General features: G+C 38.0%; 1 protein-coding gene across 2 annotated transcripts in view; it reads left to right on the forward strand.

Annotated features, from left to right (window-relative positions):
- The window catches only part of LOC126175487 (cyclic GMP-AMP synthase-like receptor), a 287,658-nt gene that overhangs the window by 81,350 nt on the left and 178,896 nt on the right, over window positions 1–27,412 (forward strand). For both annotated transcript variants that reach the window (XM_049922305.1, XM_049922307.1), the window contains exons 2-3: window positions 11,818–11,948; window positions 20,721–20,888. In XM_049922305.1, the coding sequence (XP_049778262.1) occupies window positions 11,838–11,948; window positions 20,721–20,888 (279 nt within the window). In that variant the 5' untranslated portion in view covers window positions 11,818–11,837. The remainder of the gene's footprint in view (window positions 1–11,817; window positions 11,949–20,720; window positions 20,889–27,412) is intronic.

Raw genomic sequence — 27,412 nt, forward strand, 5'->3', positions numbered from 1 at the left:
CTTCATTTGCAACAATCACGCTGGTACGATGACGTTACGAGCATAACAAATGCTGCGCGAGAGGCCCGTACAGACTTGATCTGCCCATTGTGGGCTCAACCATTGTTTATGCAGTAGTAGTCTCGCAGACAATTTTTTCAGCCATGTTCATGTCACACATCGAACGCAAATTGTTACAATGCTTATGAATGCCGTGTACAAAACCGAGCATACATCTGAACGGAACATGTTTGTATTAACTTTGTAAGTACATTATAATCTGCAAGGCGCTTATAGGCAAGCGTTACATCTTTCCGTAGTCACGCGACTTTGGAGACAATGTATGTGTGTTGGCTACAAAAATGCTGTCCTGCGCATCTGAATGCTCAGCCCATCGATATTCCAGTCTTGTGATCACACACCACGTTAGTCTCCTGATTCTTTGATGGGGAAAAACATAGGATTATGTTTCCTAGCGTGCACTCAATTGATTTGTCGTTTAACGATTACTTTTTCTTCCCGTATGTTAAACAAAAATGATGTGGACAGAGTTTTCGATCGCATCAGGAAGTTATTAAATCCTTGTTACGGAATTTTTCTAACTTACTCTGAGTAGGTAGTACAGAGTTTTATGATCAGAATTTTTTAATTTACTCTGCGTAGGTAGTAGGTACTTGCATCGCAGTTTTCAATATTTGTTTATGTTATACAGCCAGAAATATATTAAATTTACACTGTGAAACAAATGTCTCAAACCTACTGTGTGCATGACATGACAGAGTCTCACACATAAGTCTTATGTGCAACAATGGGGGGGGGGGGGGGGGAGGTATGTAATTTGGTAGATGGGACGACACTTTCCAGTATATGGTACAATATTGCATATTACGAACAATACTAGTAGACAATTTTCGATGTTATTCAATGTTATTTATGTATTCGCGTGTTATAATACTCACCATAATTTTATAACAAGTCATGCTTAAGAGTAATTTCAGATCAGACAGCTAATATAACTACGAAATTATTAGATGATGAAAATACGTTGTCAATATAAGTGTGGTATCACATGTCGATACCATCCAATGGGCGTCATACCAACGGAATTTAAGTTTACATAAGATGCCGATAGTTGTTGCACGAGCTATGGTGGATCCAACGATGCACGCCCAATGAGACACAGCTCCAACTCCTCCGTACTTCCAACGCCATCTGTTGCTGCAATATAGGACAGTCGGTCGCAGCCGCTCAGCCTGCTCGTGTTTGGAACCACTTTGCTTCAGGATGTTATGCAGAAGCTGCCTCACCACTGCTCTAGCTCCATGTTGTTGCAATAGCAGGACTCTGTTTCTTACAGCATTATTTGTGATGTCTTCATTCGTTTGAAGAAATACAAGTTAAGTAAATCTTCTGTTTACTGTGGTAACTTATTCAGTTATCATTTCTGCTGCTGTTCAGCATTCCTACAACAACAGTTGCCACACTGTTGGGTATGAATTCATACAAAGCAGTAAGAACATAAACATTACGCTCCATCTTATACTCCATTTGCACAGGCATAGCAAAGATGCAACAGTATCAACCAACTGCTGTATCATCCTCAGCAGATAGGCACTGCTGGGTGCAGATATGGAGAGGTGTGTGGTCAGCACATGGCTCTCCCACTCGTTGTCAGTTTTTGTGACCAGAGCTGCTGCTTCTCAACCAAGTGGCTCATCAATTGGCTTCACAAGAGCTGGATTCACCTCACTTGCCAGCAGTGCTCAGCAGACCAGAACAGTCAGCCATTCAAGTGCTATAAAAACCTGACAGTGATTAACTTTGGTGATCTGATGGGAACCAGTGTTACAACTGTGGCAAGCCATTGGAAAGGACATAAACAATATTTAATCGTATAATGTTTTTGCAGTAAAGAGCAATTGTGTAGTGAAATGTATCTTGTATGAATATTACAAATTATTGTTAGAATTCTTTTATGCATGTTAAATTAGCAGCATTTTTAAAAATAACATGAAACGTTATTGGCAAATGCAATTTTATACGATTTTACATAATATATTTGCACAACCCTAAGTTAAACTTGTAGTTCTGTTAGTTAATGTTCATTTGTTTTTGACAAACTTGAATAATATTGATTGTATATCAATAAAAGTTGTTTCAAGTAATGGAATGCTGTGTATTGGGTAGTCAAAACTGTACAGTACAGTTGTTTTAACTTCAGAATTCAACACACATTGCTAGTAATAATCTATGGTTAACTCTCTAACAACTTTTTGATGTGTTGATAAACTGTGAATATTCTAATGGCTTTGGACAACAATTTAAGTACGAAGTAAATATACTAAATTCCACTTCTTTTACGAGATGACTTACTCGAGATGTTCAGCTGAACTCCTTTGCTGACTAGCCTGCTGCTGCAAACTCTCTTTTCTCTTCTTCTTTGAATTTCCGGTGTGTTGCTAGGTACAGGAATTTCTTAAGACACTTTTTACTTATAAAAATAAGTAGACATAAAAATTTTCATTTCCTTCAGTTAGTGATGTATATTAAACTTCAGACATATTACAAATCTTACTCTTCACATAAACATATACTTTTCTGTAAGTCTCTCATGTCTCCGAACGTCAGAAACAAACTAATATACATATAAGAGAAAGTTGCCTTAACGTCATGCCCATTCTCGGCATGAATCTTAATACATGTCTTCCATTCAACAAGGCTAAGACAAGAGATTTTTTCTCAAGAGTACCTTCTCAATTGTTCTCATTATTATAACAATGGTCACTGATACAGTTAGCACAGAATAGCATAGAAGCTCCATGGTTCTTTTGTACACTTTCACTTAAACTTCCATGGACCGCCTGACAAGTACTTGTTGCTGTTCGACAGCCACACCTACATTCTTCTCATGACTGAATTTCAAACCTGCACACACAAGCATGTGAAGGTAGGATTCTATCATCCCACACTCACTTCTAAAATATCATGTGTTTGAGAAGGTAGAAGGCTGAGTGGTTCTAGAATTTACACAGAAATTCTCGAAACACTACATATCCTCCCTCAGATCGGACATACAATATTTTATTCACAATAATTACGTAAATAATATCACTCATAACAACATTTCATATCATAACAATATACTTTTCTTATACATGTTTGTACATACTTCTTTCACTTCAACAACAATCTCTTTTTCTCTCTAGAACAATTTTTAGCTGAGTGTTTCTTTATTCTGTTCTTACTTTACTTTGATATTAAGATATGAGCAGTCACTTGAGGTTCTCCTACAACACCTGACGATTCTCACATTGTGACAGGCTTTTTAGTCTATAATTTCAATGTTTGTGTCGAAATGTATTTTTGTGCGTATGCGGATGTGTGTTCGTGTAGTCTGTTTCTTCGGCCTTCTTGGCTAAAGATAAGATGCAGGTTACTAGAAACCATGAAAACCAGGAAGGACTTCAGTGATAGAAGTTTGTAAAAATGGAAAGAGGGGGGAAAATAGATAGATCCTAAAATGAGAAGTAAGAAAGGAAAAAAAAAATAGATATGGCTGCTAAGTTCTAAGAAGAGAAAGAAGATTGTCCCAAAGACAGGAAACCCTTCCCACCCCCTTTCCCCAGGATCCCTACCCCTCAGGTACTTGAGTGAGATGCCATAGGAGGTTTGGTGTTAAATTGTCTCCTATGGAATGAACATTACCACCCTCACCCTTGAGGTCCCCGAAGGAAATCTTAGCAACCCTATGGAAACGGCAAATGGTGAAGAATCAGGCACACTTGTTTACGAGGGTTCTCTGAAAGGTGTGATGTGTATTTTGTGTTAGCCATGATTTATTTACTCTTATAAACCATGCTTTTATTTACAATGCACACACCTTTCAAAACCTATACAAAACCTTCCCATTTACATCACATCTCATAAAAGGTTTAAAATACTCTATACAAAATAGAAAATTTATACACTTTGGTATCACAGTTGTTTAATTATTCACATCAAATTATATTATCCATAAATATAATATTCTATTCATTTTATTTTATGTCGATATCACTCTCTTTCTTATTCTGTGATTCTTCTAAGTTTTCTTTATCTTGTAGTCATATTCAGTCTTTTAAGCACTATGATTATAGGATAGTTTAAGATGTTAGGAATAGATGACAGACTAGTTTCAGATTTTAAAGGAATTCACTGCAGGGAAACTATTTTGGAAGAAACACTGAAAACAACTCGGGATCCGACGTTCGTCACTCCACTTGTTAACTCAGAATGTTAATGTCCCTGGGAGAATATAGGACGCAGCCCGGATCCCATGGATCTGATATTAACTTTTCTTGTGCACTGGCAGATCAATATCTTTCTTTAAATTTCCTTTGGAAGTCTCCCCAAGAAGAAAAATTCTCAATATTCACGGTTCCCCATTCTGAGGCCTTCCCTATAAGGTACCCCACAGCAAACTCGATCCTTTTAGAATCTTCCCAATTCTTTGGCAAAGCTTGGTTGAATCTTTCAAAAAGTGGGTCGTATGTACATCCCCATCTGGCTTAAATTTAGGGAATTGCCTGGATAATCCTGAATTAGCCCCCATTTGCAGATCAGTCATCACTTCAGTAGTTAATACCACATTAGGTGAAGTTACCCTTTTGTCTACTTTATCATGGATAAGCTTGAATTCTTTCCACAGGTCATCTGTACCTTTCCTGGTATCATTAAGTTCAGAAGATAAAACAGGAGATACTTTTCCGGATGTTACTCTCTTGGTAACTTTTCAATCTATAATTTCTTCAACCTGTTCTTCCGAACTACTTACACTTATGATATCAGAGTTTGCTAATTTCTGTTTGAAGTTCCTTTCCACATTATGTACTCATGTATTAACACCTGTAATTTGCGAATGAATTATTGGCATTAAATTATCCTGCTTATCGACACACTCCTTCAAAGTACTCAACCCTTGCTTTACAGCATTAAATTTAAAATTGCACAAATTTTCAAAGGATCGTAACTTTTCTTTAAGCTCTGATTCTACACTATTACATTTGTCTTCAGTATCTAATTCTAATGTGAAAATTATCATTCTGCTTCTGACTAAAGTCGGCGAACATTTGATTTACATGAATGGTCAAAGAACTAGCCAATTCATTCTTTAAATCTAATTTTAAATTCTCTACCTTACTATTTAAGGTGTTGAATTCAGTCTTTAAAGTGTCCATGCCTTCGCATAGATTATGAAATTCTTTGCTTTGTGAGTCGACTTTGGTATTTAACAAATCTATATTTGCTGCTTGACTACTTAAGGTTTCACTTTGGTTATTTAGTTGAGAATGTACTGGGTCTATTTTTTCACCTAGAGATGCATTTTGAGCACTTGAAGCTGCACTTTGGGCTTTGATTAAATTTTCTATCTCGGCCCATTCTGGCACTTCCTTACTAACTCTTGACTTTCCTCGGCTTGTTGTACGTTATCCATATTCTTGCAAGCTTGATCTTGTAAGCATTTAACTAACTTTAAGTATGGCAACTACAATAATAAAATACACTGAACAGTTTGTACCACTTTGTACTGAAACAATAAAGTTTTGTTTTATGCTCACCCAGTGGAGAATTTTCGCTACATCGGCGAGCAGATGCGGAGGCAGGCCAGCACTGCTGAACAGCAACTGGTGCCAGCGGCATCAGATGTTGGTTTCCACGTCTGCGTCCCCACAATGTATATGAGAGCTCTACACTCCTCGCACCAGATCTTCTTAATCAAAGTGTTGTAGGCGTATTTCTTCTTAGAGAAACACAATGGAATCTTCTTCTCTATTTCTCAATTCAAAATTTTGTTCCTTTATATACTTGAGCATGTTCCGTTGTCTCGTAGTAGATTCTTTGTCGTATTTGGTTTAGTTGCTATGGCAACATACAATAGCTTCTTTCCTCGTTTTTTGGTCTTAGAATTCCTGTATTTTCAGTCCTTTCTCACTGGTCACCACATTCTAACATTTTTGACAACGATTTAAAAAGCCTTCTCTTCTAAAACTGTGCTCTTTTGGCAACACCATCAGTATATTTGGACTCCATGTGCAATAACAAAGTCACACTTTCAATATAAATATATACTGTTTAGTAAGTCTCTCGTGTCTCCAAATATCAGAAACAAACTAATATACATATAAGAGAAAGTTGGCTTAACACCATGTCCATTCTCAAGGTGAATCTTAATACACATCTTCCCTTCAACAATGCTAAGACAAGAGTTTTTCTCAAGAGTACCTTCTCAACTGTTTTTGTTATTATAACAATGGTCGCTACTGACACAATTAGCACAGAATAGCATAGAAGCTCCATGGTTCTTCTGTACTCTTGCACTAAACTTCCATGGATCGCCCGACAAGTACTTGTCGTTGCCATTCGACCGCCAAGTCTACATTATTCTCATGACTGAATTTCAAACCTGCACACACAAACATGTGATGTACAGTAGGTAGGATTCTATCATCCCACACTCACTTCTAAAATATCGTGTGTTCGACATGGTAGATGGCTGATTCTAGAATTTACACAGAAATTCTCGACACTACAATATGACTTCCATTCAATGCTGATTTGTGGTCATTGTAAATGTTAAATACACAAAACTCATACACATACACAGTTCACTTTGAGAAGGAAACATTTAATCCAATCTTCAGTTTTATAATAAAATTAAAAATCGTAAGAATTCTGCATTTCTTTTTATGTTACACAACTGCTCAGCCTTAAATATTCATAGATTCAATCTTTCTCACCACAGTCACCATGTGAAATGTGATTCATGTACTGAATATTCAAAACGAAAATGATGGACATTTGCTTTTCAGTAAATCTATTCTCCTCTGGAGTGTCAAAAGTGACCGTGTCAATACGCATCAAAATTGAACTTACTCTGTTTTGATTTTCAACATTTTCAATAGTAAAATTGTCCTTTAATCATAATGAATTAGTGTTTTCTTATCTTCTGAATTTATTTGCTTCAAGTAACTTCTGTCATTCTCAAATCCTACAGCAACAAACATGAGATATCGAACCTGTTGGTTACCAACTAAATGTTTTCCAAGCATGTTGTTCTATATACTAATGTCCAACGCTTAACTGGCTAAATGCATGTTTGCTTTGTGGACACCCAGTATCCATTGCTGAGCATACTCTACATTCAGTCTCAAGGGATCTGAGTGTCTGCTACCAAGTATTAGCATCCCAGAGCTATCCTTGCATGTGAGCACCCTTCTGGGCTGGGACTTTTATTGTATAAATGAGTACAGATATCTGGTTTGATCAACAGCTAAGCTTGTGCTAAACCAAAACATTTAGATTAAACATATCTTTTTGTTAGTATCATTCTGCTTCATCTTAATCTAAGCACATTGTGATGACGTACTATGAGGTTCTCCTTGGTCCTCCATGTGGTACTGGTGGCTCCATGCAGGACCTGCTGTGAAGCAGGAATTTCTGCTGACAGATTCCATCCACTGCATGCTGCTGAAGGAGTACCATAAATGAATAATGAAATACAAAACAAATATTTGAATATATAGGGAATATATCATCTACATATTAATAAGAGTCTTGTCTAATTTAATTATTATTAAAATTATAATGAAAGTAGTTGTACATACACTTACTCATTAATAGAAAATTTTGCACCTCTAATCATTTATGGAAAATTTCGCACCTCTAATGTTTGAAAAAATTTGTGAATTAAATTAATTCTGATTCTGTATCCTCAATAAATGTAGCTTCTTCATGACCAAATCGCTCGTATCAACATGAACAACCTCAGAGAAACTATCCTGGAATTTACCTTAGGTGATTTAGGGAAATCACTGAAAAGCTAAATTTGTATGTTCAGCCAAGGATTTGAAGCAGTGCTGTTTTTCTCATAGGAGGCTTTTGTCTCTCACGACAACCTCACATATCTTGTCCACAAATAAATCCCTTGGGTAGTATCTTTCTCTCGTTTTCTTACAAATAGCGACACTGCTTTCCAGAAACTAGGCAGAATTCCCCCTCCTCCCGCCCCTCCCTCCTTTTCACAAAGTTCTACTTACTTCTCAAATGGCCTGATATAAAATGGCATTTCAAAAAGTAAGTTACATATTATTAATGCAGGTCAGATAACTTTTATTAACTATAGCACTACTTATCAAAGTGACACACACATGTCACTATTTTTCAACATGGGCACTGTCTGTAAGGGATGGCCAGAATGTTTTACCAGTTGTTCAAGTTCTTGATGATAGGAATCTGCTCCTTGCTCCATGAGTATTTGAGAACTGATGTGTGAACATCCTCATCATTGAAAAAATCTTTTTTTCCGAAGATGTTCTTTAGCTTGCTGAAAAGATAGAAACCATGTAGTTCAAGATCTATGCTGTATGACAGCTCGGCATCATCAGTGTTGTGATTCCTTGGCCAAATTTTTGGCACCGTTTTATGTTGGCTGGATGGACATTGAATTTGATCCATGTACCATCAGATTTAGACGTTTTGCCCACAAGATCATACTGCACTGCATAGTTCAACTTTGGAGTGTGTTTCCAGTTGATATGCCATTCCACACTGTGAATACACCTGTCATCAGTACAGCAGCAGGACTGTGTCTTCAGGAAACATGAACATATATTGTCTTCTGGTACCCTTGTTAGGCAATGATCTTAGTGTGGGACAACATGTGTTATTTACTTTTTGAAAACCCTACCAAGGCTTTATCAAATTGAGATAATCCCTGTCTGATATCCTCTCCACACCAACCACTTTCACCTTCCATTCCTCTCCTAACCTCCATAACAGCCTTATTAAACTATATGACTTTTTCAGACAAACATTCTCATTCCAAGGTTCCTACCTATGCAGTTGTTCTCACTGCAAAACATGTGCCATGCACCAACACACTACCGTTTACTTCAGCCCACCACTTGTAAATCCTACAGCAACAAAGACAAAGGGACTTGTGATATAATCATGTTATATACTAACTAAAATGTTTTCTAAACATGTTGGTCTATATAGTAATGACCAATACTAAACTGGCTGACCACGTGTTGGCTTTCTGGACTCCTAGTATCCATTGCTGAGCATACTCTACAGCAAGTCTAAAGGTATGTGAGTGCCTGGTAGATAACATAGACTATTCAAATTTTCCTACCAAGTACTAGCATCCCAGAGCTGTGGAGATGGGAACTTACACTCCAACATATCCCTGCATATGAGCACCATTTTGGGCTAAACCTCTATTAACATACAATTGCTCCTTTTATTTTAAGTATTTATTTTATAATTTTTATTAATTTATTTAATTTTCAATTATTTTTGTGCTCCTTTTTATATTCATCCCTCTCTGCACCCCATTCTCCCTTTTTCCACATCTCCTTTATTCCTCAATTTGTACGACCAGACAAGAATTTGACCCAGTCCTGTTATTCTCATAAGAGGTGATAACTGTAATTCTTGGGTGTACTTGACCTGCCTCTCCTTTCTGACCTTCCCCAACCTATATCTCTTCACCACATGAGGAAGAAAATAACAGTTGCAAAAGCTCGGATAGTTTTTTGTTTTTCAGCAGTACATTTTGCCCTCTGTGATGACAAGAGCTAGCCAGTCACTATGTCTCCAAATTTTGTATGTCGCCAGGTTTATTACTGAATTACAGCACTCTAAAGATCCATTCAATGTAGTACTCATTTAGATCCATTGATTTGGTTGTTATTTCTCACATTATGCATGTAGTCATTTCTTCTTTTTCTGTGACTTACAAATAATGTTTATAAGCATAGCTAATTTGTAGACATATTTGAAAGTTTTCCATTGTCCTGTAGTATTATGAGAAGCTCATGTTTCTTAACTGACGAGATTCTTATGTTTTGATTGAAAAGTCCAAATGTATTATGATTGTTACCTTTGGTAGTGTGTGCTGCTGTTTTTAATTTCCTTACTGAGTGTTGCAACCATACCTGTAGTTTATTCAACACCTCTCTTTATCAGAAACAAATGAAAACATTACACGTAGGTCATGCCATGTTTGATGCTAAGTGGGGGAGTGGAATATAAGTCATACCCTACATAATTGCCCCACTATGGTGAGTGAGTCTTGAAACTCTGCATTTGCACATTCAACAGAAAGTTTACCCATATAGTTCAAAGAGTGACAACTTCTGCACTACCAAAGCTAATCATATCTCCATCCCAGTAGGTTGCTTCAAAATATCATGTGTGGAACAAATATAAGTTGGCCATTTCTTACCTCTATGTAGCAGTTTTCACATTTGTCCATTGTGGAAACATTTTTGGCAAGACATAATTTAGTGATGACTGTCAACAGGGAGTTACATGTATACAACTTTTTGCTGTTTTATTCAGTCAGAAATGACTGACTTATGATTTTTATTTTATGGAAGGTGCATGTGTATGTGATACACAAATAGTACTGAGTTCGCTAAATGTTTGGTTACTAAATATTTTTCAACAACAAAATGATGGTTCTCGTATGTAATATATCTGTTAATATCACAGTGACTGCCAGAGATTAAGTTAAATTGAAGTACATTGCTGTGGCTGCTTCTGCATATTAATGTGTAACTGGGTTGCCCTTCATGAGTGAAGTTGCAAAATGTTGTGTGAATGAATTAATGGAAGGAAGTTCTGCTGTTCCTGTTTGTTCTTATTCAGAATGTCCCTAATAAAGTTTGAAAATTTCTTTTTGTATGACTACTGCTATTTTTAGCAGATGTCTGCTTATAACATAGCCATACAGTGGGGCTGGGTTCAAATCCTCGATATGTCAAAGATGTCAGAGATTTTCTCTGCTTGGGGACTGGGCATTGTGTTAACATCATCACCATTTCATCATCGTCGATATGCATGTCGCCCAGTGAAGTGTCAACTCAAAAAACTTGCAACTCGGCAGCCAAACCCTCCCGGGTGGGGACTCCCAGCCATCAATGACATATGACTATTTCATTTCTGCTCAGATGGACTGTGCAATGTTGCACTGCATACAGTAGTTATTTGTTGGCATGCCAGTATTCTATAAATTGTTTACCATTATAGTTTATTTTCTTCTGCAATTACCAAACCTTTCACAGGAGAGACTTCATTCAGTCTTGCTTCCGAGAAATATGTGTTTGTGACCACCAGTTTTTTGGAAGCTGAACATCGTAAACATTATCTTATTCAAATTTACAAGTCCTATTGTGCATGGAGCCACACTGTATTATCAGGCGAAATGAATTTGGTTCTTCCATGTGTTTCCAAATTGTTATTCATTTACTAATGTCATATCACCAATGCGAAGTGTTTTCTATTTATTCTCAGACTGCAAGGTGCATAGAAGAAATAACATTTTATTAGCCTTATAATAAGGTTTTCTCCCCACTCCTTTTAAGACTGGAACTGGGGAAGGATGACTGATTACATGCTTCTTTGAATGAGCGTTTACTACTGCAAATAGGACGTCATAGCTCCTGTTGTATCACTATGTTTTTCATTAATTTTGTGGAGTGGGGTTGTTAAACCATTTATTGAACAGTTCAGACATAGCCTGATTGCTTTGTGTGATGTGTCATAGCAAGTAATTCCAAAGGAATGGTGAGGTTGAGTAATAGCTTATTTTGTGTGATGTCTCAGCAAATTTTCAAAGAAACAGAGAGATTGATTAAGCTATGACCTTTGCCTTTATTTTTTTTTTACTGTCTTAATTGTGACATTGCTGTGTGTTTGAACTGGGATGTAATTGGCGATAGGTTTTGTGTGTACAAAACTGTGATGAGTAGTTGGTAATTTCTATACTGTAATAATTTCTTTCCTTCTGTTTAGGTCATTGGTTCATCTCTAGAATGGCTCCTTATAAATACAAGAATTTGGAAGATTCAATACAAAAACTTTTGAAAGGGACTGTGACACTTAGTGATGAAGAAAAGAAGAGATACAATAAATATCTGAAAGAGGTATTATTCCAAAGTGTTTTGCTATCACTGATTCATTTGTACTATTTCTACTCTCTTGTTCTGATTGTATTATATATAAAATATAAGTTAACAGTAACAAATAGTTCACATATATCAGTTTACAGATCTTTCATATTTCTCTGCAGCATTCCTTTGTAACAATGGGTTGGTCATCATCATATCTTAACAGACAGTAAATTAACATTCCTTTCAGTGGAAGCTGACAGCAGCTTGAGACCAATAAAAATGCTGAAACTTGGTATTTATCCATTGTTAGCAAAGAAGAGATTGAGCTTGAGCCACTCTTCTATAGGACACTGAACCGTAACATAAATCTGTCTTGTTATTCATTATCTGTAATGATAGGTCAGTGAGAATAAATTCATATTGGAGATGACACAACTTCTAACAAGTTAAAAAATCTGTGTACATTTTTTTATATGAACCTATGCATGTTTCAATGTATTGCATCAAAAGTGCATGAACACATGATATTGTGTATTGAACCGGGGACCTAGAAATGACGGAGAGGCTTCGTCCCCACCGTAGCCCGCAGTGGTTCACAACCCCACAACAGGCTACAGCAGTCCACTCACCCCACCGCCAACCCACACTGAACCCAGGGTTATTGTGTGCTTTGGCCCCCATGCCTCACACATTGAAATGAGCACCACTGCTAGTGGGTAATGTTTTTCCGAGAGAAGGAGTAGTTACCAAATTGCTTTGAGAAGATAAGGATTTTGTTACTATACCAGCGCTCCTTTAATGTTTATGTTACACTGATGAGCTGAAGCATTACAATCACCTCCAAAATAGCCTGTTGGTCCACCATGGAAAGCAATAAAGCAGTGATTCTGTGTCATGTGGATTCATCAGGTCCTTGGTAGGTTTCTGGAGATATGTGGCACAAGATGTTTATACACTAGTCGCGCAATTTCAGTAGGTTACAGGTCACTAATTTAGGGGCTCAGGGCTTGTGCCCAGTGGTGTCCCAGGCTTTTTACATTGGATTCAGATCAGACAAATTTGATGGCCAAGGCAACAGATTGGTGTTTACTGTCATGCTTCTCAAACCACTGTAGCTTGTAGCTTTGCCTTGTGCTGTGGACAGTCATGCTGCTAGAAGATGTTATGCATCTGGGAAGTCATCAAACTTGAAAGGATGCAGATGGTCTGCAGCAGTACTCATGCAGCCCACAGTTGTCATGCTGCTTTCAGTTACCACAATAGGTCCTATGAATGCCCAGGGGGATGTCCCCACAGCAAAATGCTGCCCTACCAGCCTCCGTCTGTGGCACAGTGTATATTTTGAGCAGCCATTTGCCTGGAAGGTGGGGTATCAGAATACACCCATTGACTTATTGCAGCAGGAAACATGAGTCATCTGACCAGGAATTATATTTTCATTGATCCTTGGTCCAGTCTTGATGATTCTGAGACTTCTACCATTGTAATTGATTTGATGATTGGGCCAACATGGCAACACTTAGGAGTCATCTGCTATGGAGCTCCACGTCCAGCAATGTGCACTTAATGGTGCACTCAAAACACTAGTGCCTGCACCAGCATTGTACTCTGTCATCAGATCTATACTGCGTACCAAGTAAGCATCCAATCTCCACATTCTGTGCAGAGGCGTAGATGTCAAAAACCTTGCCTCCTTGTGGTTTCACCACTCTTCAACTGCTTTCCATATATAACCACAACACTTGCATGCAGGCAGCTGACCAGCTTTGCAAGGTGTTTGTTCCAAAGTGTTGAGCCATAACAATCTGCCCTTTGTCAGATTTGCTCACATCAGTGAATTACCCTATTTGCAACCCATACCACTGCTAGAAAGATTTTTCATTCATCACTGGTACACTTATACATTTCCTTATCTTGCCATGTGCCTACAACACCACCCTGTGTCATTAAGTTTCATAGTGGGCAGGAGTCAAAATGCTTTAGCTCATCAGTGCATGTTAGGAGAATGGTTTGTTTACTTGATGACCCTGGTTATTGAAAATTACTGAGCAATACCACTGTTAGGATAAGAGCTAAGAGCACCTCACTTCTGAAAAAGAGCACGTTGCCTTAAAATGTGATCAAAAAAATTCATCTGGGAGTGACTGTTACACTGTTCCACCAATGTTATATGCTTAAAATCCAAAAACAAGGAGTACCAATATGACACATTCGCAACACTCTGGGTGCAACCACCTAAACCTTTGTGAATTATTAGTGGTGGTTCTTTGACCTTTTATCAGAAAATATGTTGACCATTTTTATAACTCACTAGAATTCGTATGGTGGCTAAAATCCTTGTTCTTGGGTGTATCAGATCATCTGGTTAGCTTTATTGTAATGTTTCTTTTTATGTGTGTTTCACATGAAGAATTCTTGACCTTAATCAGTGAAAAATTGGATGTAAAAATGATGAAGCTCAATCTTCATGTGCTGACTTCCATGGCCTTTTAATTTAATGATCAGGTTTTTGAACAGATAAATGGAATGGTTGTCAAGAGTTCTTTATCATCCACAGTTGCGAACTTCTTTACAGAAGATTTTGAGGATAGGGTTCTGAGGACAGCAGGTTGGAAACTAACCTTTTTTTAGATACATGGATGACACCTTCATGGTTTGGCCACACGATGCCTCTTTATCAGTTGCAGGAACACTTTAATTCTCTTCATCACAGCATTAAGTTCACAATGGAAGTTCAAACTGATGGAACATTCCCTTTCTTTGGGTTTTTTGCACACACCAGCTGTTATCTGCTTGCAGTGAGATGCCATGCTATGAATCAGTGCAATGGGCTCCTTGAGATGCTAGCTTGAAGAACATGTGTCATCAATGATACTGACAGTTTGTGTGAAAAAATAAGCACCTAAAGTCTACACTGAAGCAGAATGATTTCCCTAATAAACAGATTTGATGCATCTCATAGTTTGGGCCCTACCTGAAGCACAGGAAGCGGAATGTAAACCAGTTGCTTTCCTTCTTCATGCTCTCCAAAACTGGGACAATTTTAAAAAGATTTAACATTAGGATACTGTTCCATACTCCAGCCCAGATTAGGACTTGGATCAGGCTCTATTAAAGATGATTTGGAACTTAGCATACCTGGCATGTACAAAATTCCATGTTCTTGTAGCAAAGTTTAAAAAGACCAAATTGCTTGTGTGGCCCATAGCAAGTGCATTGTTCAGCAACCAGATAAATGTGCAATGGCCAAACACTGTTTAACTGAGAGACACTGAATTAAATGTGAGGGTGCCCAGATAGTTGCTGCTGTGTCCTTGTATTAAGAATGTGTCCTTGAAGAGGTGGTAGGGTTATCAGATAAACATTGTAGTCTCAAGCTGTAAAGTAGATATTAGTACTTGTGGGCAGAATTCGTAAGTGAATAGTCACCAGAAACATACTCTAAGTGCCAAACAAAGCTCAGCACAGGCAGCCTAATACAGTCCAACAAAAAATATAAAGTTGTCTTCATATGTGTGGGGGCAACATTCTGTATGCAGCAAATTAATGAAAGAAGGAACATTACAGGAACAGTAAAAAGTTTTTTGCAGGATCCGAGGTAGTGATAAGTGAAATTGTACACCGAATGACAGTGAGTGGTGGCTACATAAACAGGGTAAACAACTGTGTTTGAGATCAGTGTGACACTGTGTAGTGTTCTTAGACCTAAAAACAATTGTAAAAATTTTTATGGCATAGGATGTTCTACACTTGAATAGATTGGGCTCTAAAACTTGTAGTAATGTTTCATGAAGACATGTGAAATTATAATTATTAAAATAAGAGAAACTATTGTTTGTTGAAAAGGGAGAAAATTTGAATGTGTATGTGGGAGTAATGGTAACATTAAAGGATTCAGAATATATTTATTTATTTATTTTGCCATCCATGGACATTTTAAAATGTATGGATGTTGTCAGTTTGTGTACATTCATATAATTTATACAGTTGGTTGTTACATGTAGTTAAACATTGTGACATACAAGTTATTTACAATCATTTTTGCTCCTTATCAAAATGTTACATATAGTTAAATATTGTGAAACAAAGGTTATTTACAGTCATTTTGTACTCAGGAATTGACTTATAGAGTAAAAGCAGTGTTCCTGCATAAAAAAATTAATATTATTCCTAAAGCAGTACATGATATCTGTTTCTTTTATTTTCTGCAGCAGTTTATATTACACCTTCATACAAGAAGCTATTTTGAGTCTTATGAAAACTGCTATTTGTGTTATAATTTTTCTTGATGTACACTATGGTTTGGAATATAAATTCACAAGGAACAGTTAGAATTTCTAACATTTTGAAAATTTCTCTGCAGTGGCCTGCTTACTGATTGTTGAATGAACATAACTAAAGTATACAGTTCTCAAACATTCATTACTGCATGCGGATACAAGGACTGTGAGTGCATAACATGTTGTGGATATCTTTTTTGAGAGTTTCACAGCATGTTCATTACACTTCATTTGGCTGTCAATGTGCAACCCTAAGAATTTTGTTGTAGGTACATCATCTATTGAGATGTTATCTAGTTTTAAATTTAAGGGACTCTGTTTTCTGTTCATTCTAAAGCATATTGTATTTGTTTTCTTTATGTTGAGAGTTACTTTGTTTTCCTGAGACCATTTGTGAACATCCCTCAGCACTTCAGTAGAATTCTCCAGCATTTGTGCTGGTGTCTTACAGGTGATACCTATGTTGCTGTCATCAGTAAACAATATCTTCTCTCCATGGGAAATCATTCATATACACCAGAAACAATACTGGGCCCAGTACACTTCCTTGAGGAACCCCAATAGTGATATATTGTGGATCAGATATATGTTTCTCAATGTACTTTGATCCACTGGAGACATGTGTGATCTCTACTGACTGTACTTTGTTTTCTAGATATAAACAAAACCATTTGAGAACTACTCCCCTTACTTCACGTCCTCTAACTTATGTGACAGCTTCTGGTGGTCATCTGTATCAAATTCCATAGACAAGGCTAGGAAGAGGCCAGTTACATAGCTGTTCTGATCTAGTGCTTCTAAAACTGTTTTTGTAAATTATGCTATTGCAGATTCTGTACCTCCACCAGGCCTGAAACCATGCTGGTCATTGCAGAGGAGGTTGAATTTACTTAGATAGCTCATAAGCCTGTTAAGAAAAATTGTAGGGCAAGAGCATAGAGGTGGCTTCAGGAGGAGAATTTTAAGGAAAGAAATAGAATTCAGCACCTAAATTGAGGGAAAAGGACCTAATATGCTGATACATGTTGAATTCTGGCTAGCATGGGATATTATGGACAGGAAGTTTTGTAGAGGATGACATGGATTCAGAAGTGATAGAGGGACCAGAGGTGGTGGGGTATTTGTTTTAGTGCATGAAGCATGTACATGCCAACAGACGTTTGGTGATAAAGGCAATGAAATCTTTGAGGTATGGATCAGCACTTGTAGAGGGGAAAGTCAAGTGTAGCAGAATGTGTAAAGTGGGAAACGGTGTGAAATTGTAGGTGATAAATTGTTGGATTGTGGGTACTTGGCTGAAAAGAGGGTTAGAAGTGAAATTATAGGGTGAGACCTAAAGATGCAAAGATGCCAGAACTACACTGGGAAGGAAAGGTGAACTCACTTGTATATAATGAACTTCTAGCAAACAAGATGAGTTAGGAAGGGGGCTATGAACAGTTTGTTACAGGAAATACATGGGATGATAATTAACCAAATGTTTTTTGTGATAAAACTTGGTGGAATATAGCAAAAAAAAGTATGTAATGTAATGAAGATCATAAGTGACGATTAGGCTGTCGTAGGTGATGTATGCCTGGAGAGTGCAAAAAAGTTGTTTCAGTATATCACAAAGCAAATGTGGGAGAAATAGAAAAGTATTTATTTGAGATATTCAATCAGTGACTAAATATAGGAAAAGACATGAACTCAGTGCCATCAGATCTGAAGTACATTTTACTGGAATGCAAAGAAAAGCATGTTCCATGAAAAGTCATAAAACAATCATCAGACACAGTTTATTTCACTAGGGCAGTGAGAATAATAAAAAGGAATGTGAGAATGCAGCAGTATAAGATCAAGAAGGGAGAGGATAGCATGACTTTCTGGAAGCCCTAAAGAAGGAGTTAGATCAAGTTAAGAGAGAAGCAAAGAAAAATTATCTGGAGTAGCTGATTGTAGCATGGTAGGTTTGCCAAGAGAAATGAAGAATGTTTGGATATTTAAGAGGCCATGAAGGAACACAAAGGATAGTTTCAAATATTCAAGCAGTGAACAAAATACTGCCAAAGGATGAAGAAAAAGCAGACTATCTAACCAGGAATACAGTAGTATAGTGGGTATAGAGCAGGAACAAGGAAAGGATGTAATCAAAGGGTTCATGTTTAATAACAGGGAAATATAAATATAGCAGTAGCTATAAAAGCAACAGGACCAGGGAAGGTAGCAGGGATGGAAAGAATATATGGAGAAATATTAAAAATCATAGGATGGAACATTGTGTCTTACTTAAGATTCCTATTTGGTATCTAAGTAAGTAATATTGTGTTCCCAGGTGAGTGGAAAGCAGCAGTGGTAACCTACCTATACAAACATAAATTAAAGCCCCATGGTGTGTTCCCTCTATTTTTTGGCTAATCTCAGGAAATATTGTAGGGATTTTGACCCGATTGTGACTAACAGATAGACTAATTCATAAGGAAGGTTTATGTATATAATTTATAAATAATTCATGGACATTGGCTGAACTATGATGAATTATCGACATTTACCCTCCTCTCTCCCACCAGGCCTCCCCATCATAATTAAAACATAGTGCTGCAGCCAACATGGCTCTAGAGGGCATGAAGCTTGACCAAAACCACTGCTGGCCCTGCCTGGTGGTGTAATGGTAAACCACATGCCTGGATATTAAAAGGTTGTGGAACTGAATCCTTGGTGGGCCACTCATTTCTCGCTATCCATTTCAACATCTATTCACCTATCAATGATCTGGGGGTTTGCCAGAAATGAAACACAGTTCAGGTCCCACTTTAACCCATAACCCCCTTTCCCCAGTTCAATAACTGATTAGGAACATATAGATTGCTGAAGTGATGTCCCACTGATATACTTGCTCTAGGCCATTGAGCACATGAAATTATTATTACCAGGATCCATGCATATATTCCCCTTATATACATAATATAAATTAAAATTCTTTGCTACTTTTTTTACATCTGTATGTGCAGGCTAATCTCAGCAACTACTGTAGGAATTTTGACTCTGATGCCAGGCTGCCACTGAAGTCGACAAGTTCTGTGGACAAACTAATGTTATGTATTCCACATTTAATTTGTATTTGAAATGACATCTCATGGCAATGATAGGAACTGTGAGCTATTTCACTGGTAGTAGCTGTGGGAGCAGGGCCCATCAGTGATTTTCAGCTAATGGTCAACTCTTACAGCCAATATCTATATTACTAAATGGCTATCCCAGTTGAAGGTACAAGATTCATGGTTTATGTTGCAGGTTGCATATCTAACAGATTCCAGGGGCAACAAATATTTGATTTTCAGTATTTTGCATAATTATTGACCAAATTAAAAATTTAAAATGCTATCATAATCTACTCATTAAGAGGTGCAATCTTAAGTTAAAGTTTTAATGCAGTAAGACACATATTATAGTTAGAAACTCTGCATATGTCTTAAGGCAGCATAACTGATGGTGTGCAAATTCCTAAACTATATTCATTCAGTATCTGACAATGAGAGTGCTTAGTGTCTTGCAACAAACTTAACACATGATTTCAAACTTTCACAAAACTCTGTCTTGCTGACACCCCCCACAAAACAATGGCATGAAAACAGTTTTTTGCTTCCTATACTTTTGCTGTTTGTGCAATAAAGCTCCTGCACCAAGGATGATGTTTTAATTTATTACTTCTTTATTACTAACTCTATTCACAATACATTTTGCAGATGGTATCTGCACATGCTGCTGAATGTACCTGCAAAATTATATAATTTGATCGCACGTAGTACAGGAGCTATGTTATCATAAGCACTGAGGTGCATGAAAAACTAGCTTTTGGTTGAAACAGGGTGCGAGGTACTCAGACTATACTCATCCATTGTGTGATAATTATCGCACTTAGTGATTTCCAACAAACTTTATACATTCATTTCAAACCTGTTCTAAGTTTTCTCTTGCTTAAATGCTGAATGTCAAATGATTAACACAATAAGTCATTTGTAAAATAATCAGATGTTTGAAGCCATTTTATTCAAGTGAGTTGATTCCTTTAAAAATCAGTGGGCCAGTCCTCCCTGCCAACAAATGAGTGGTGCTTGTCTTTACCAATCACATGTTGTTGAGAATGCATAGGAAGACATATGACAAAGACTGGTCACTGATGGAGTATATAAGGGAAGGAAATATCATCAGTACAAAATTAGGTTGAAGTCATGGAACAATACATACTTGTAAGTTGTTAGAGGAGGAAAGGAATAGAGGAATTGCCAGAGGCCCTAAGTCCATTCCCAAAAAATGTCACTGAATTTAAATACCTGTCTCAAAACTGGAAAAACACCAAAGATTATGGACTATAGGAGAAGGGTAAATTTATGCAAAGTAAAAATGTCCTGTTCATCACCTTGGCAAAAGACATATTTGTGAAAAGCTGAAAAAAATTATTTACCTTGTCTTAAAGGGTTTGTGGTGCAAAATCCATTGCTTCCAAAATCTAAATTGAAAAATTAATGAAGTCTCTTCCTTGCAGATTTTTGATGTGCTGGAAAATGAAATGAAGAAAGACCCAGCTTTTAATGCACTTTTTCGACAGAAACAGTATGTTGGAAGCTTTTATGAAAATATGAAAATTGATATGCCTGATGAATTTGACATTAATTTTGAATTGTGTCTTCCATCATACATTGGCTTTGTGGAGGTAAGTGGGATGTATGAACAACTAGATAATATCCATTCATAGCTATTAACATGCTAAAGTCTGGGAGTATATCTTATCAATAATGAGAGCAAACCAAAGGGAAATGTTGCATTAATAATCAGTGGAATAGTGCTGTGTGGGAAAAGTTCACTTCATTATGAATTAGGTTAGTAACTGTGTTGCCTAGAATGGTTTCAATTGTTCTGGTACTCAAAGTAAAAGGCTGCACCATGTCACCATGTACATGAACATACTGATTTGGATTCCTTTCAATGCTGTGATGAACCATTGTCACTGCACACTGTGGTCAATTAAGTTCATATGTGTGAAGAACATAATCCAAATCCCATTTTTTTGATAGTTCTTTTGAAACTTACCATTAGCAAGCTCCTTCTTTTCCTGTCTTGAGTTCAATAATAAGAATTATTAGAATTAGTGGTGGCCGCTTGGGGTGTCAAATCGACGGGGGAAGCCAAATGCAAGATTTGTATTCAGTGTATATCACAGTTAATAATTAAAACTTACACAGGTGAAAGTGTAAAAGTGAAAAGGGGTCTCTATGATGTGGCAGGTAAAATGTGCCACTTGATGTATATCCAGGAGGGGTGCCCTGCAGGCAGCACTGGTTTGAAAACATTTTCCAACATGAGTATTTTTCATTGCCCCCCCCCCCCCCCCCCCTGAAATCACTCCAACACTTACAATCACGCCAGTTTATATCACTTATTGTGATCTTGTGTTTGAACACCCCTTTCAGCTTCGCATCACAAGCTGCCACTACTAATTGTGGTACATCCTGTATAGAAAACAAGAGTTGTTATGCCTCTGGGGCTGTTGTCACCTATTTTGCTATCTGCGAAAATAATTTTCCAAGAAATTTTGTCAAGAAGATTTCCAGAGGAAATACAGCAGGTAAACCTCAGCATGCTGCTATATGGTTCCATGGGCCTCCTTGGTTAACAAAGAACGAAACACAATGACCATGATTTTTACAGATGAAAGACCTATCCTTGCCAGCAAAGAAGAAATTAACAGACTACGTCTTCATGATAAAAAGACAACATTCCCTATTTTGATAGTTTCAAAGTATAGTAACTACTGTACTAGAAACTGTTGTGAGTCTCAGTCTGAGTACTTTTCCTTAAATAGCATATAATGAAAGAAAACAGGACAACATCAGATTTACAAGAATTGCTTACTGGATTCACGTTGTCCAAGAGCATTTTGCAGTTGAACTGCATGCTTTGTGCAACAACTTGCCTGTGCCACAAAATTCTAAGATAGCTAATTTCAACCCATTTTTGGTAATGGTCTTATGTGTCTCACTGCCTACCTTGCAAAATAGTGAAAGCTCATTTTGCTCAACAAACAGAAGCTCCATTTCCAACTGAATGGGTCTTACCATTGAAACCATTTGAAGTCACAGGCATCAGATTTGCTGGCCTGTTATAGATCAGAAAAGAATGTAATCTGAAGAAAAAATATATTATTGTATTCATGTGCACTACACAAGTCCTGCACTTTGAACTATGGCCATATATCAGCTGACAGATTTCTTCAAGGCCCACAAAGATTTGTTGGAAGACAAGGAGTGTCCAATGTGATTTATTCTGACAATGCTACTACCTTCCACTCCATGCACACAAAGAGCTCAAGGAGCTCTGGTGAGCTCTCACGGCAAGCAAGACTCACAAGTGCCTCATCCATAAAGCTGTCACATGGAAATATATCATTGCACACCTGCCTCGGTGTGAGGAGTGTCTGGGTAAGATCTGTCCAGTCAAATGCTGACTGAGGAAGGTTTTTGGACAGTTACAGTTGGACAAAGAAGATCTCAACACCTACCTGGTCAGCATAGAAGCAGCACTAAATTCAAGATCAATTATGCAAGAGGGAGAGGAATCTGCACACGCAATGCTTGCGCATGTCCTTGCAGGTTAGCAACTCACACCACTGCTCGCAGGTCCATAACCACCAGCAAGAAAGGACTAAGGAGTTTCAATGACAGCAGACACTTTTGGAACAGGTGGAAGAAAGAGTACTTGATCCTGCTCAAAAACTTTCATGAAGCTCATCAACCAATGACAGGTTCAGGAAGACTCCAGCTGGGTAATGTTGTTGTTCTACAGGAAGATGTTCATCCATGCCACATCTGCAGGAAGGCGTAAGTAGAAGATCTATATGAGGGAAAAGATGGGAAGGTGTGAAGTGTAACCTTACAAACTTGGGAGGGCCCATAATCTCATGTCCTCTGTACCAGGTCATTCCTCCATATGTTGACCGGGGTTGGGAGGATGTTGCAAGTTGACACTTGCAGTTGTAGACCATCTGACAATATTAATTATCCATGACCTGATCTGTTGTATATTCCATGATTCACATTCCTCTGTGAGAAATAAATAAACTACATACTGGAATCATAATGGTGTGTGTCACTAATATAATTGATGTCAAGCATTAAACACCAGAATCTCTCCATTCTAATGGCCAACAAATAATAGACAACAAACACATATGTGATATATTTAATAAACACTTTTCTGGTATAGCCAGCAGTCTTTCAACTGGCCACTCTCCACCACAAAATCCTTCCCTCTACATTGTACAGGATATGATAATTCAGTTTTCTGACACCTGAAACTTTGAGAGAGGTTCTGCTTATTATTAAGAACATGAAAATTTCCTCTCGTGACCTGCTGATATAGTGTGACACATGGAGCCCTAGCTTTTGACACATGGAGGCGAGCCAGACCCAGGCTGATCATGATCATGATGGGCTGATACAATGGCCAGCCTTCATGGTTCATAGTTTTCCATGCATGTTTAGGCAATTGCCCATCTGCTCCCAAAAGTCCATATTGGAGTATATGGTACAATAACAGATGAAATATGGTAACACACAGAACACAGTTTACACAATTCTCAGACAGATGGAGCACATGACTCCCCTCCATTAGGTTACTCTGATGACTGTGACATCAGGAAGGATACAACCCCAAAAATTAAATAACAAAATTAAACCTGCCAAATTGTGTAAAAGCAAACCCCATACTAGACAGACAAATGCTAAGGAGAATAACAAAATAATCGTCTTGTCTTGCCTTGATGGTCAATCTCTCAAAACGTCAAAGTTAGTTCCATTACACAGGAAAGGGGGCCAGCATGAAGTCAAAACCTATCACCCTATCTCCTTCCGCCCAGGTATGTCCGTAGTATATATATCATGTATACATCAATAATGACCTTTCTTGAAAGTAACTCCCTACTAACAGCACAGCAGTTTTTCTTTTAGTGAAATAAATCCACCAATGAGGCTCTCTTTTCATTTAATGACCAGATAGTATATGCATTTCATGAAGAACACTATGCTTCTGAATTTTTTTTTTAATCTTACAAATGCATTTAATCTAGTTGGCCACATCCTGCTACAATGCAAACCAAGAGCAGTCTGTAAAGAGTGGCTTTAGTCATATTTATCAGAATGAGAGAAGCAGATAGAAATAGCAACATACAGTGAAAGAAAAACTCATTCAGATATAATATCAGTCAACTCAGATATCCCACGTGGCTTAATCTTAGGCCCTGTCCACTCTCGCTTTTTATTAATGATCTTCCAAAACACCTGTCATCTTCATTATCTACTGATGGTACAAACCTCCTTTCCTGTGACATCTCACCACAGCAGATGAGAGCTAGCTTAATTGACAGCAGTGAAAGACTCCTGTTCTGACTCTGTGCTAAAAACCTCTTAGTTATTTAATATGGTGTAACTGAATTTGCATCCTTAGGTAGTGTCAACCCTGTTGGAGGTAGAGGAGCAAATGTAGGATTGTCAGGGTGGACATTGTGACCTCCTCATCCTGAGCGGTAAGCAAATTCAAAAATGCTCATGTTGCAACCAGACATATATGGTACTCCAGTGTTCAAGGTCCAGGTCCATGTCCTGAGGGCAGGATATCTACATCTACATCTACATCCATACTCCGCAGGCCACCTGACGGAGTGTGGCGGAGGGTACCTTGAGTACCTCTATTGGTTCTCCCCTCTATTCCAGTCTCGTATTGTTCGTGGAAAGAAGGATTGTCCGTATGCTTCTGTGTGGGCTCTAATCTCTCTGATTTTATCCTCATGGTCTCTTTGCGAGATATACGTAGGAGGGAGCAATATACTGCCTGACTCTTCAGTAAAGGTATGTTCTCGAAACTTTAACCGAGCTACTGAGCGTCTCTCCTGCAGAGTCTTCCACTGGAGTTTATCTATCATCTCCATAACACTTTCGCGATTACTAAATGATCCTGTAACGAAGCGCGCTGCTCTCCGTTGGATCTTCTCTATCTCTTCTATCAACCCTATCTGGTACGGATCCCACACTGCTGAGCAGTATTCCAGCAGTGGGCAAACAAGCGTACTGTAACCTACTTCCTTTGTTTTCGGATTGCATTTCCTTAGGATTCTTCCAATGAATCTGTCTGGCATCTGCTTTACCAATGATCAACTTTATATGATCATTCCATTTTAAACCACTCCTAATGTGTACTCCCAGATAATTTATGGAATTAACTGCTTCCAGTTGCTGACCTGCTATTTTGTAGCTAAATGATAAGGGATCTATCTTTCTATGTATTCACAGCACATTACACTTGTCTACATTGAGATTCAATTGCCATTCCCTGCACCATGCGTCAATTCGTTGCAGATCCTCCTGCATTTCAGTACAATTTTCCATTGTTACAACCTCTCGATACACCACAGCATCATCTGCAAAAAGCCTCAGTGAACTTCTGATGTCATCCACGAGGTCATTTATGTATATTGTGGATAGCAATGGTCCTATGACACTCCGCTGCGGCACACCTGAAATCACTCTTACTTTGGAAGACTTCTCTCCATTGAGAACGACATGCTGCATTCTGTTATCTAGGAACTCTTTAATCCAATCACACAATTGGTCTGATAGTCCATATGCTCTTACTTTGTTCATTAAATGACTGTGGGGAACTGTATCGAACACCTTGCGGAAGTCAAGATACACGGCATCTACCTGTGAACCCATGTCTATGGCCCTCTGGTCTCGTGGACGAATAGCGTGAGCTGGGTTTCACATGACCGTCTTTTTCGAAACCCATGCTGATTCCTACAGAATAGATTTCTAGTCTCTAGAAAAGTCATTATACTCGGACATAATACATGTTCCAAAATTCTACAACTGATAGACGTTAGAGTTATAGGTCTATAGTTCTGCACATCTGTTCGACGTCCCTTCTTGAAAATGTGGATGACCTGTGCCCTTTTCCAATCCTTTGGAACGCTACGCTCTAGAGACCTACGGTACACCGCTGCAAGTAGGGGGGCAAGTTCCTTCACGTACTCTGTGTAAAATCGAACTGGTACCCCATGAGGTCCAGCGGCCTTTCCTCTTTAGAGCAATTTTAATTGATTCTCTATCCCTATGTCACCTATTCCTATATCTACCATTTTGTCATCTGTGCAACAATCTAGAGAAGGAACTACAGTGCAGTCTTCCTCTGTGAAACAGCTTTGGAAAAAGACATTTAGTATTTCAGACTTTAGTCTGTCATCCTCTGTTTCAGTACCATTTTGGTCACAGAGTGTCTGGACATTTTGTTTTGATCCACCTACCACTTTGACATAAGACCAAAATTTCTTAGGATTTTCTGCGAAGTCAGTACATAGAACTTTACTTCCAAATTCATTGAACGCCTCTTGCATAGCCCTCCTCACACCACATTTTGCTTCACATAATTTTTGTTTGTCTGGAAGGCTTTGGCTATGTTTATGTTTGCTGTGAAGTTCCCTTTGCTTCTGCAGCAGTTTTCTAACTCGGTTTTTGTACCATGGTGGCTCTTTTCCATCTATTACGATCTTGCTTGGCACATACTCATCTAACACATATTGTACGATGGTTTTGAACTTTGTCCACTGATCCTCAACACTATCTGTGCCTGAAACAATACTTTTGTGTTGGGCCATCAGGTACTCTGTAATCTGCTTTTTGTCACTTTTGCTAAACAGAAAAATCTTTCTACCTGTTTTAATATTTCTATTTACAGCTGAAATCATTGATGCAGTAACCACTTTATGATTGCTGATTCCCTGTTCTGCGATAACTGTTTCAAATAGTTTGGGTCTGTTTGTCACCAGAAGGTCTAATATGTTATCGCCACGAGTCGGTTCTCTGTTTAACTGCTCAAGGTAGTTTTCAGATAAAGCACTTAAAAAAATTTCACTGGATTCCTTGTCCCTGCCACCCGTTATGAACGTTTGAGTCTCCCAGTCTATATCTGGCAAATTAAAATCTCCACCTAGAACTATAACATGGTGGGGAAATCTACTCGAAATATTTTCCAAATTATCCTTCAGGTGCTCAGCCACAACAGCTGCTGAGCCAGGGGGCCTATAGAGACATCAAATTACCATGTCTGAGCCTGCTTTAACTGTGACCTCCCAAATTATTTTCCATTTTGGATCTCCGTCAATTTCCTTCGATACTATTATATATATGT

The sequence above is a fragment of the Schistocerca cancellata genome, chromosome 3 (genome assembly GCF_023864275.1).
Source record: "Schistocerca cancellata isolate TAMUIC-IGC-003103 chromosome 3, iqSchCanc2.1, whole genome shotgun sequence".
NCBI lineage: Eukaryota > Metazoa > Arthropoda > Insecta > Orthoptera > Acrididae > Schistocerca > Schistocerca cancellata.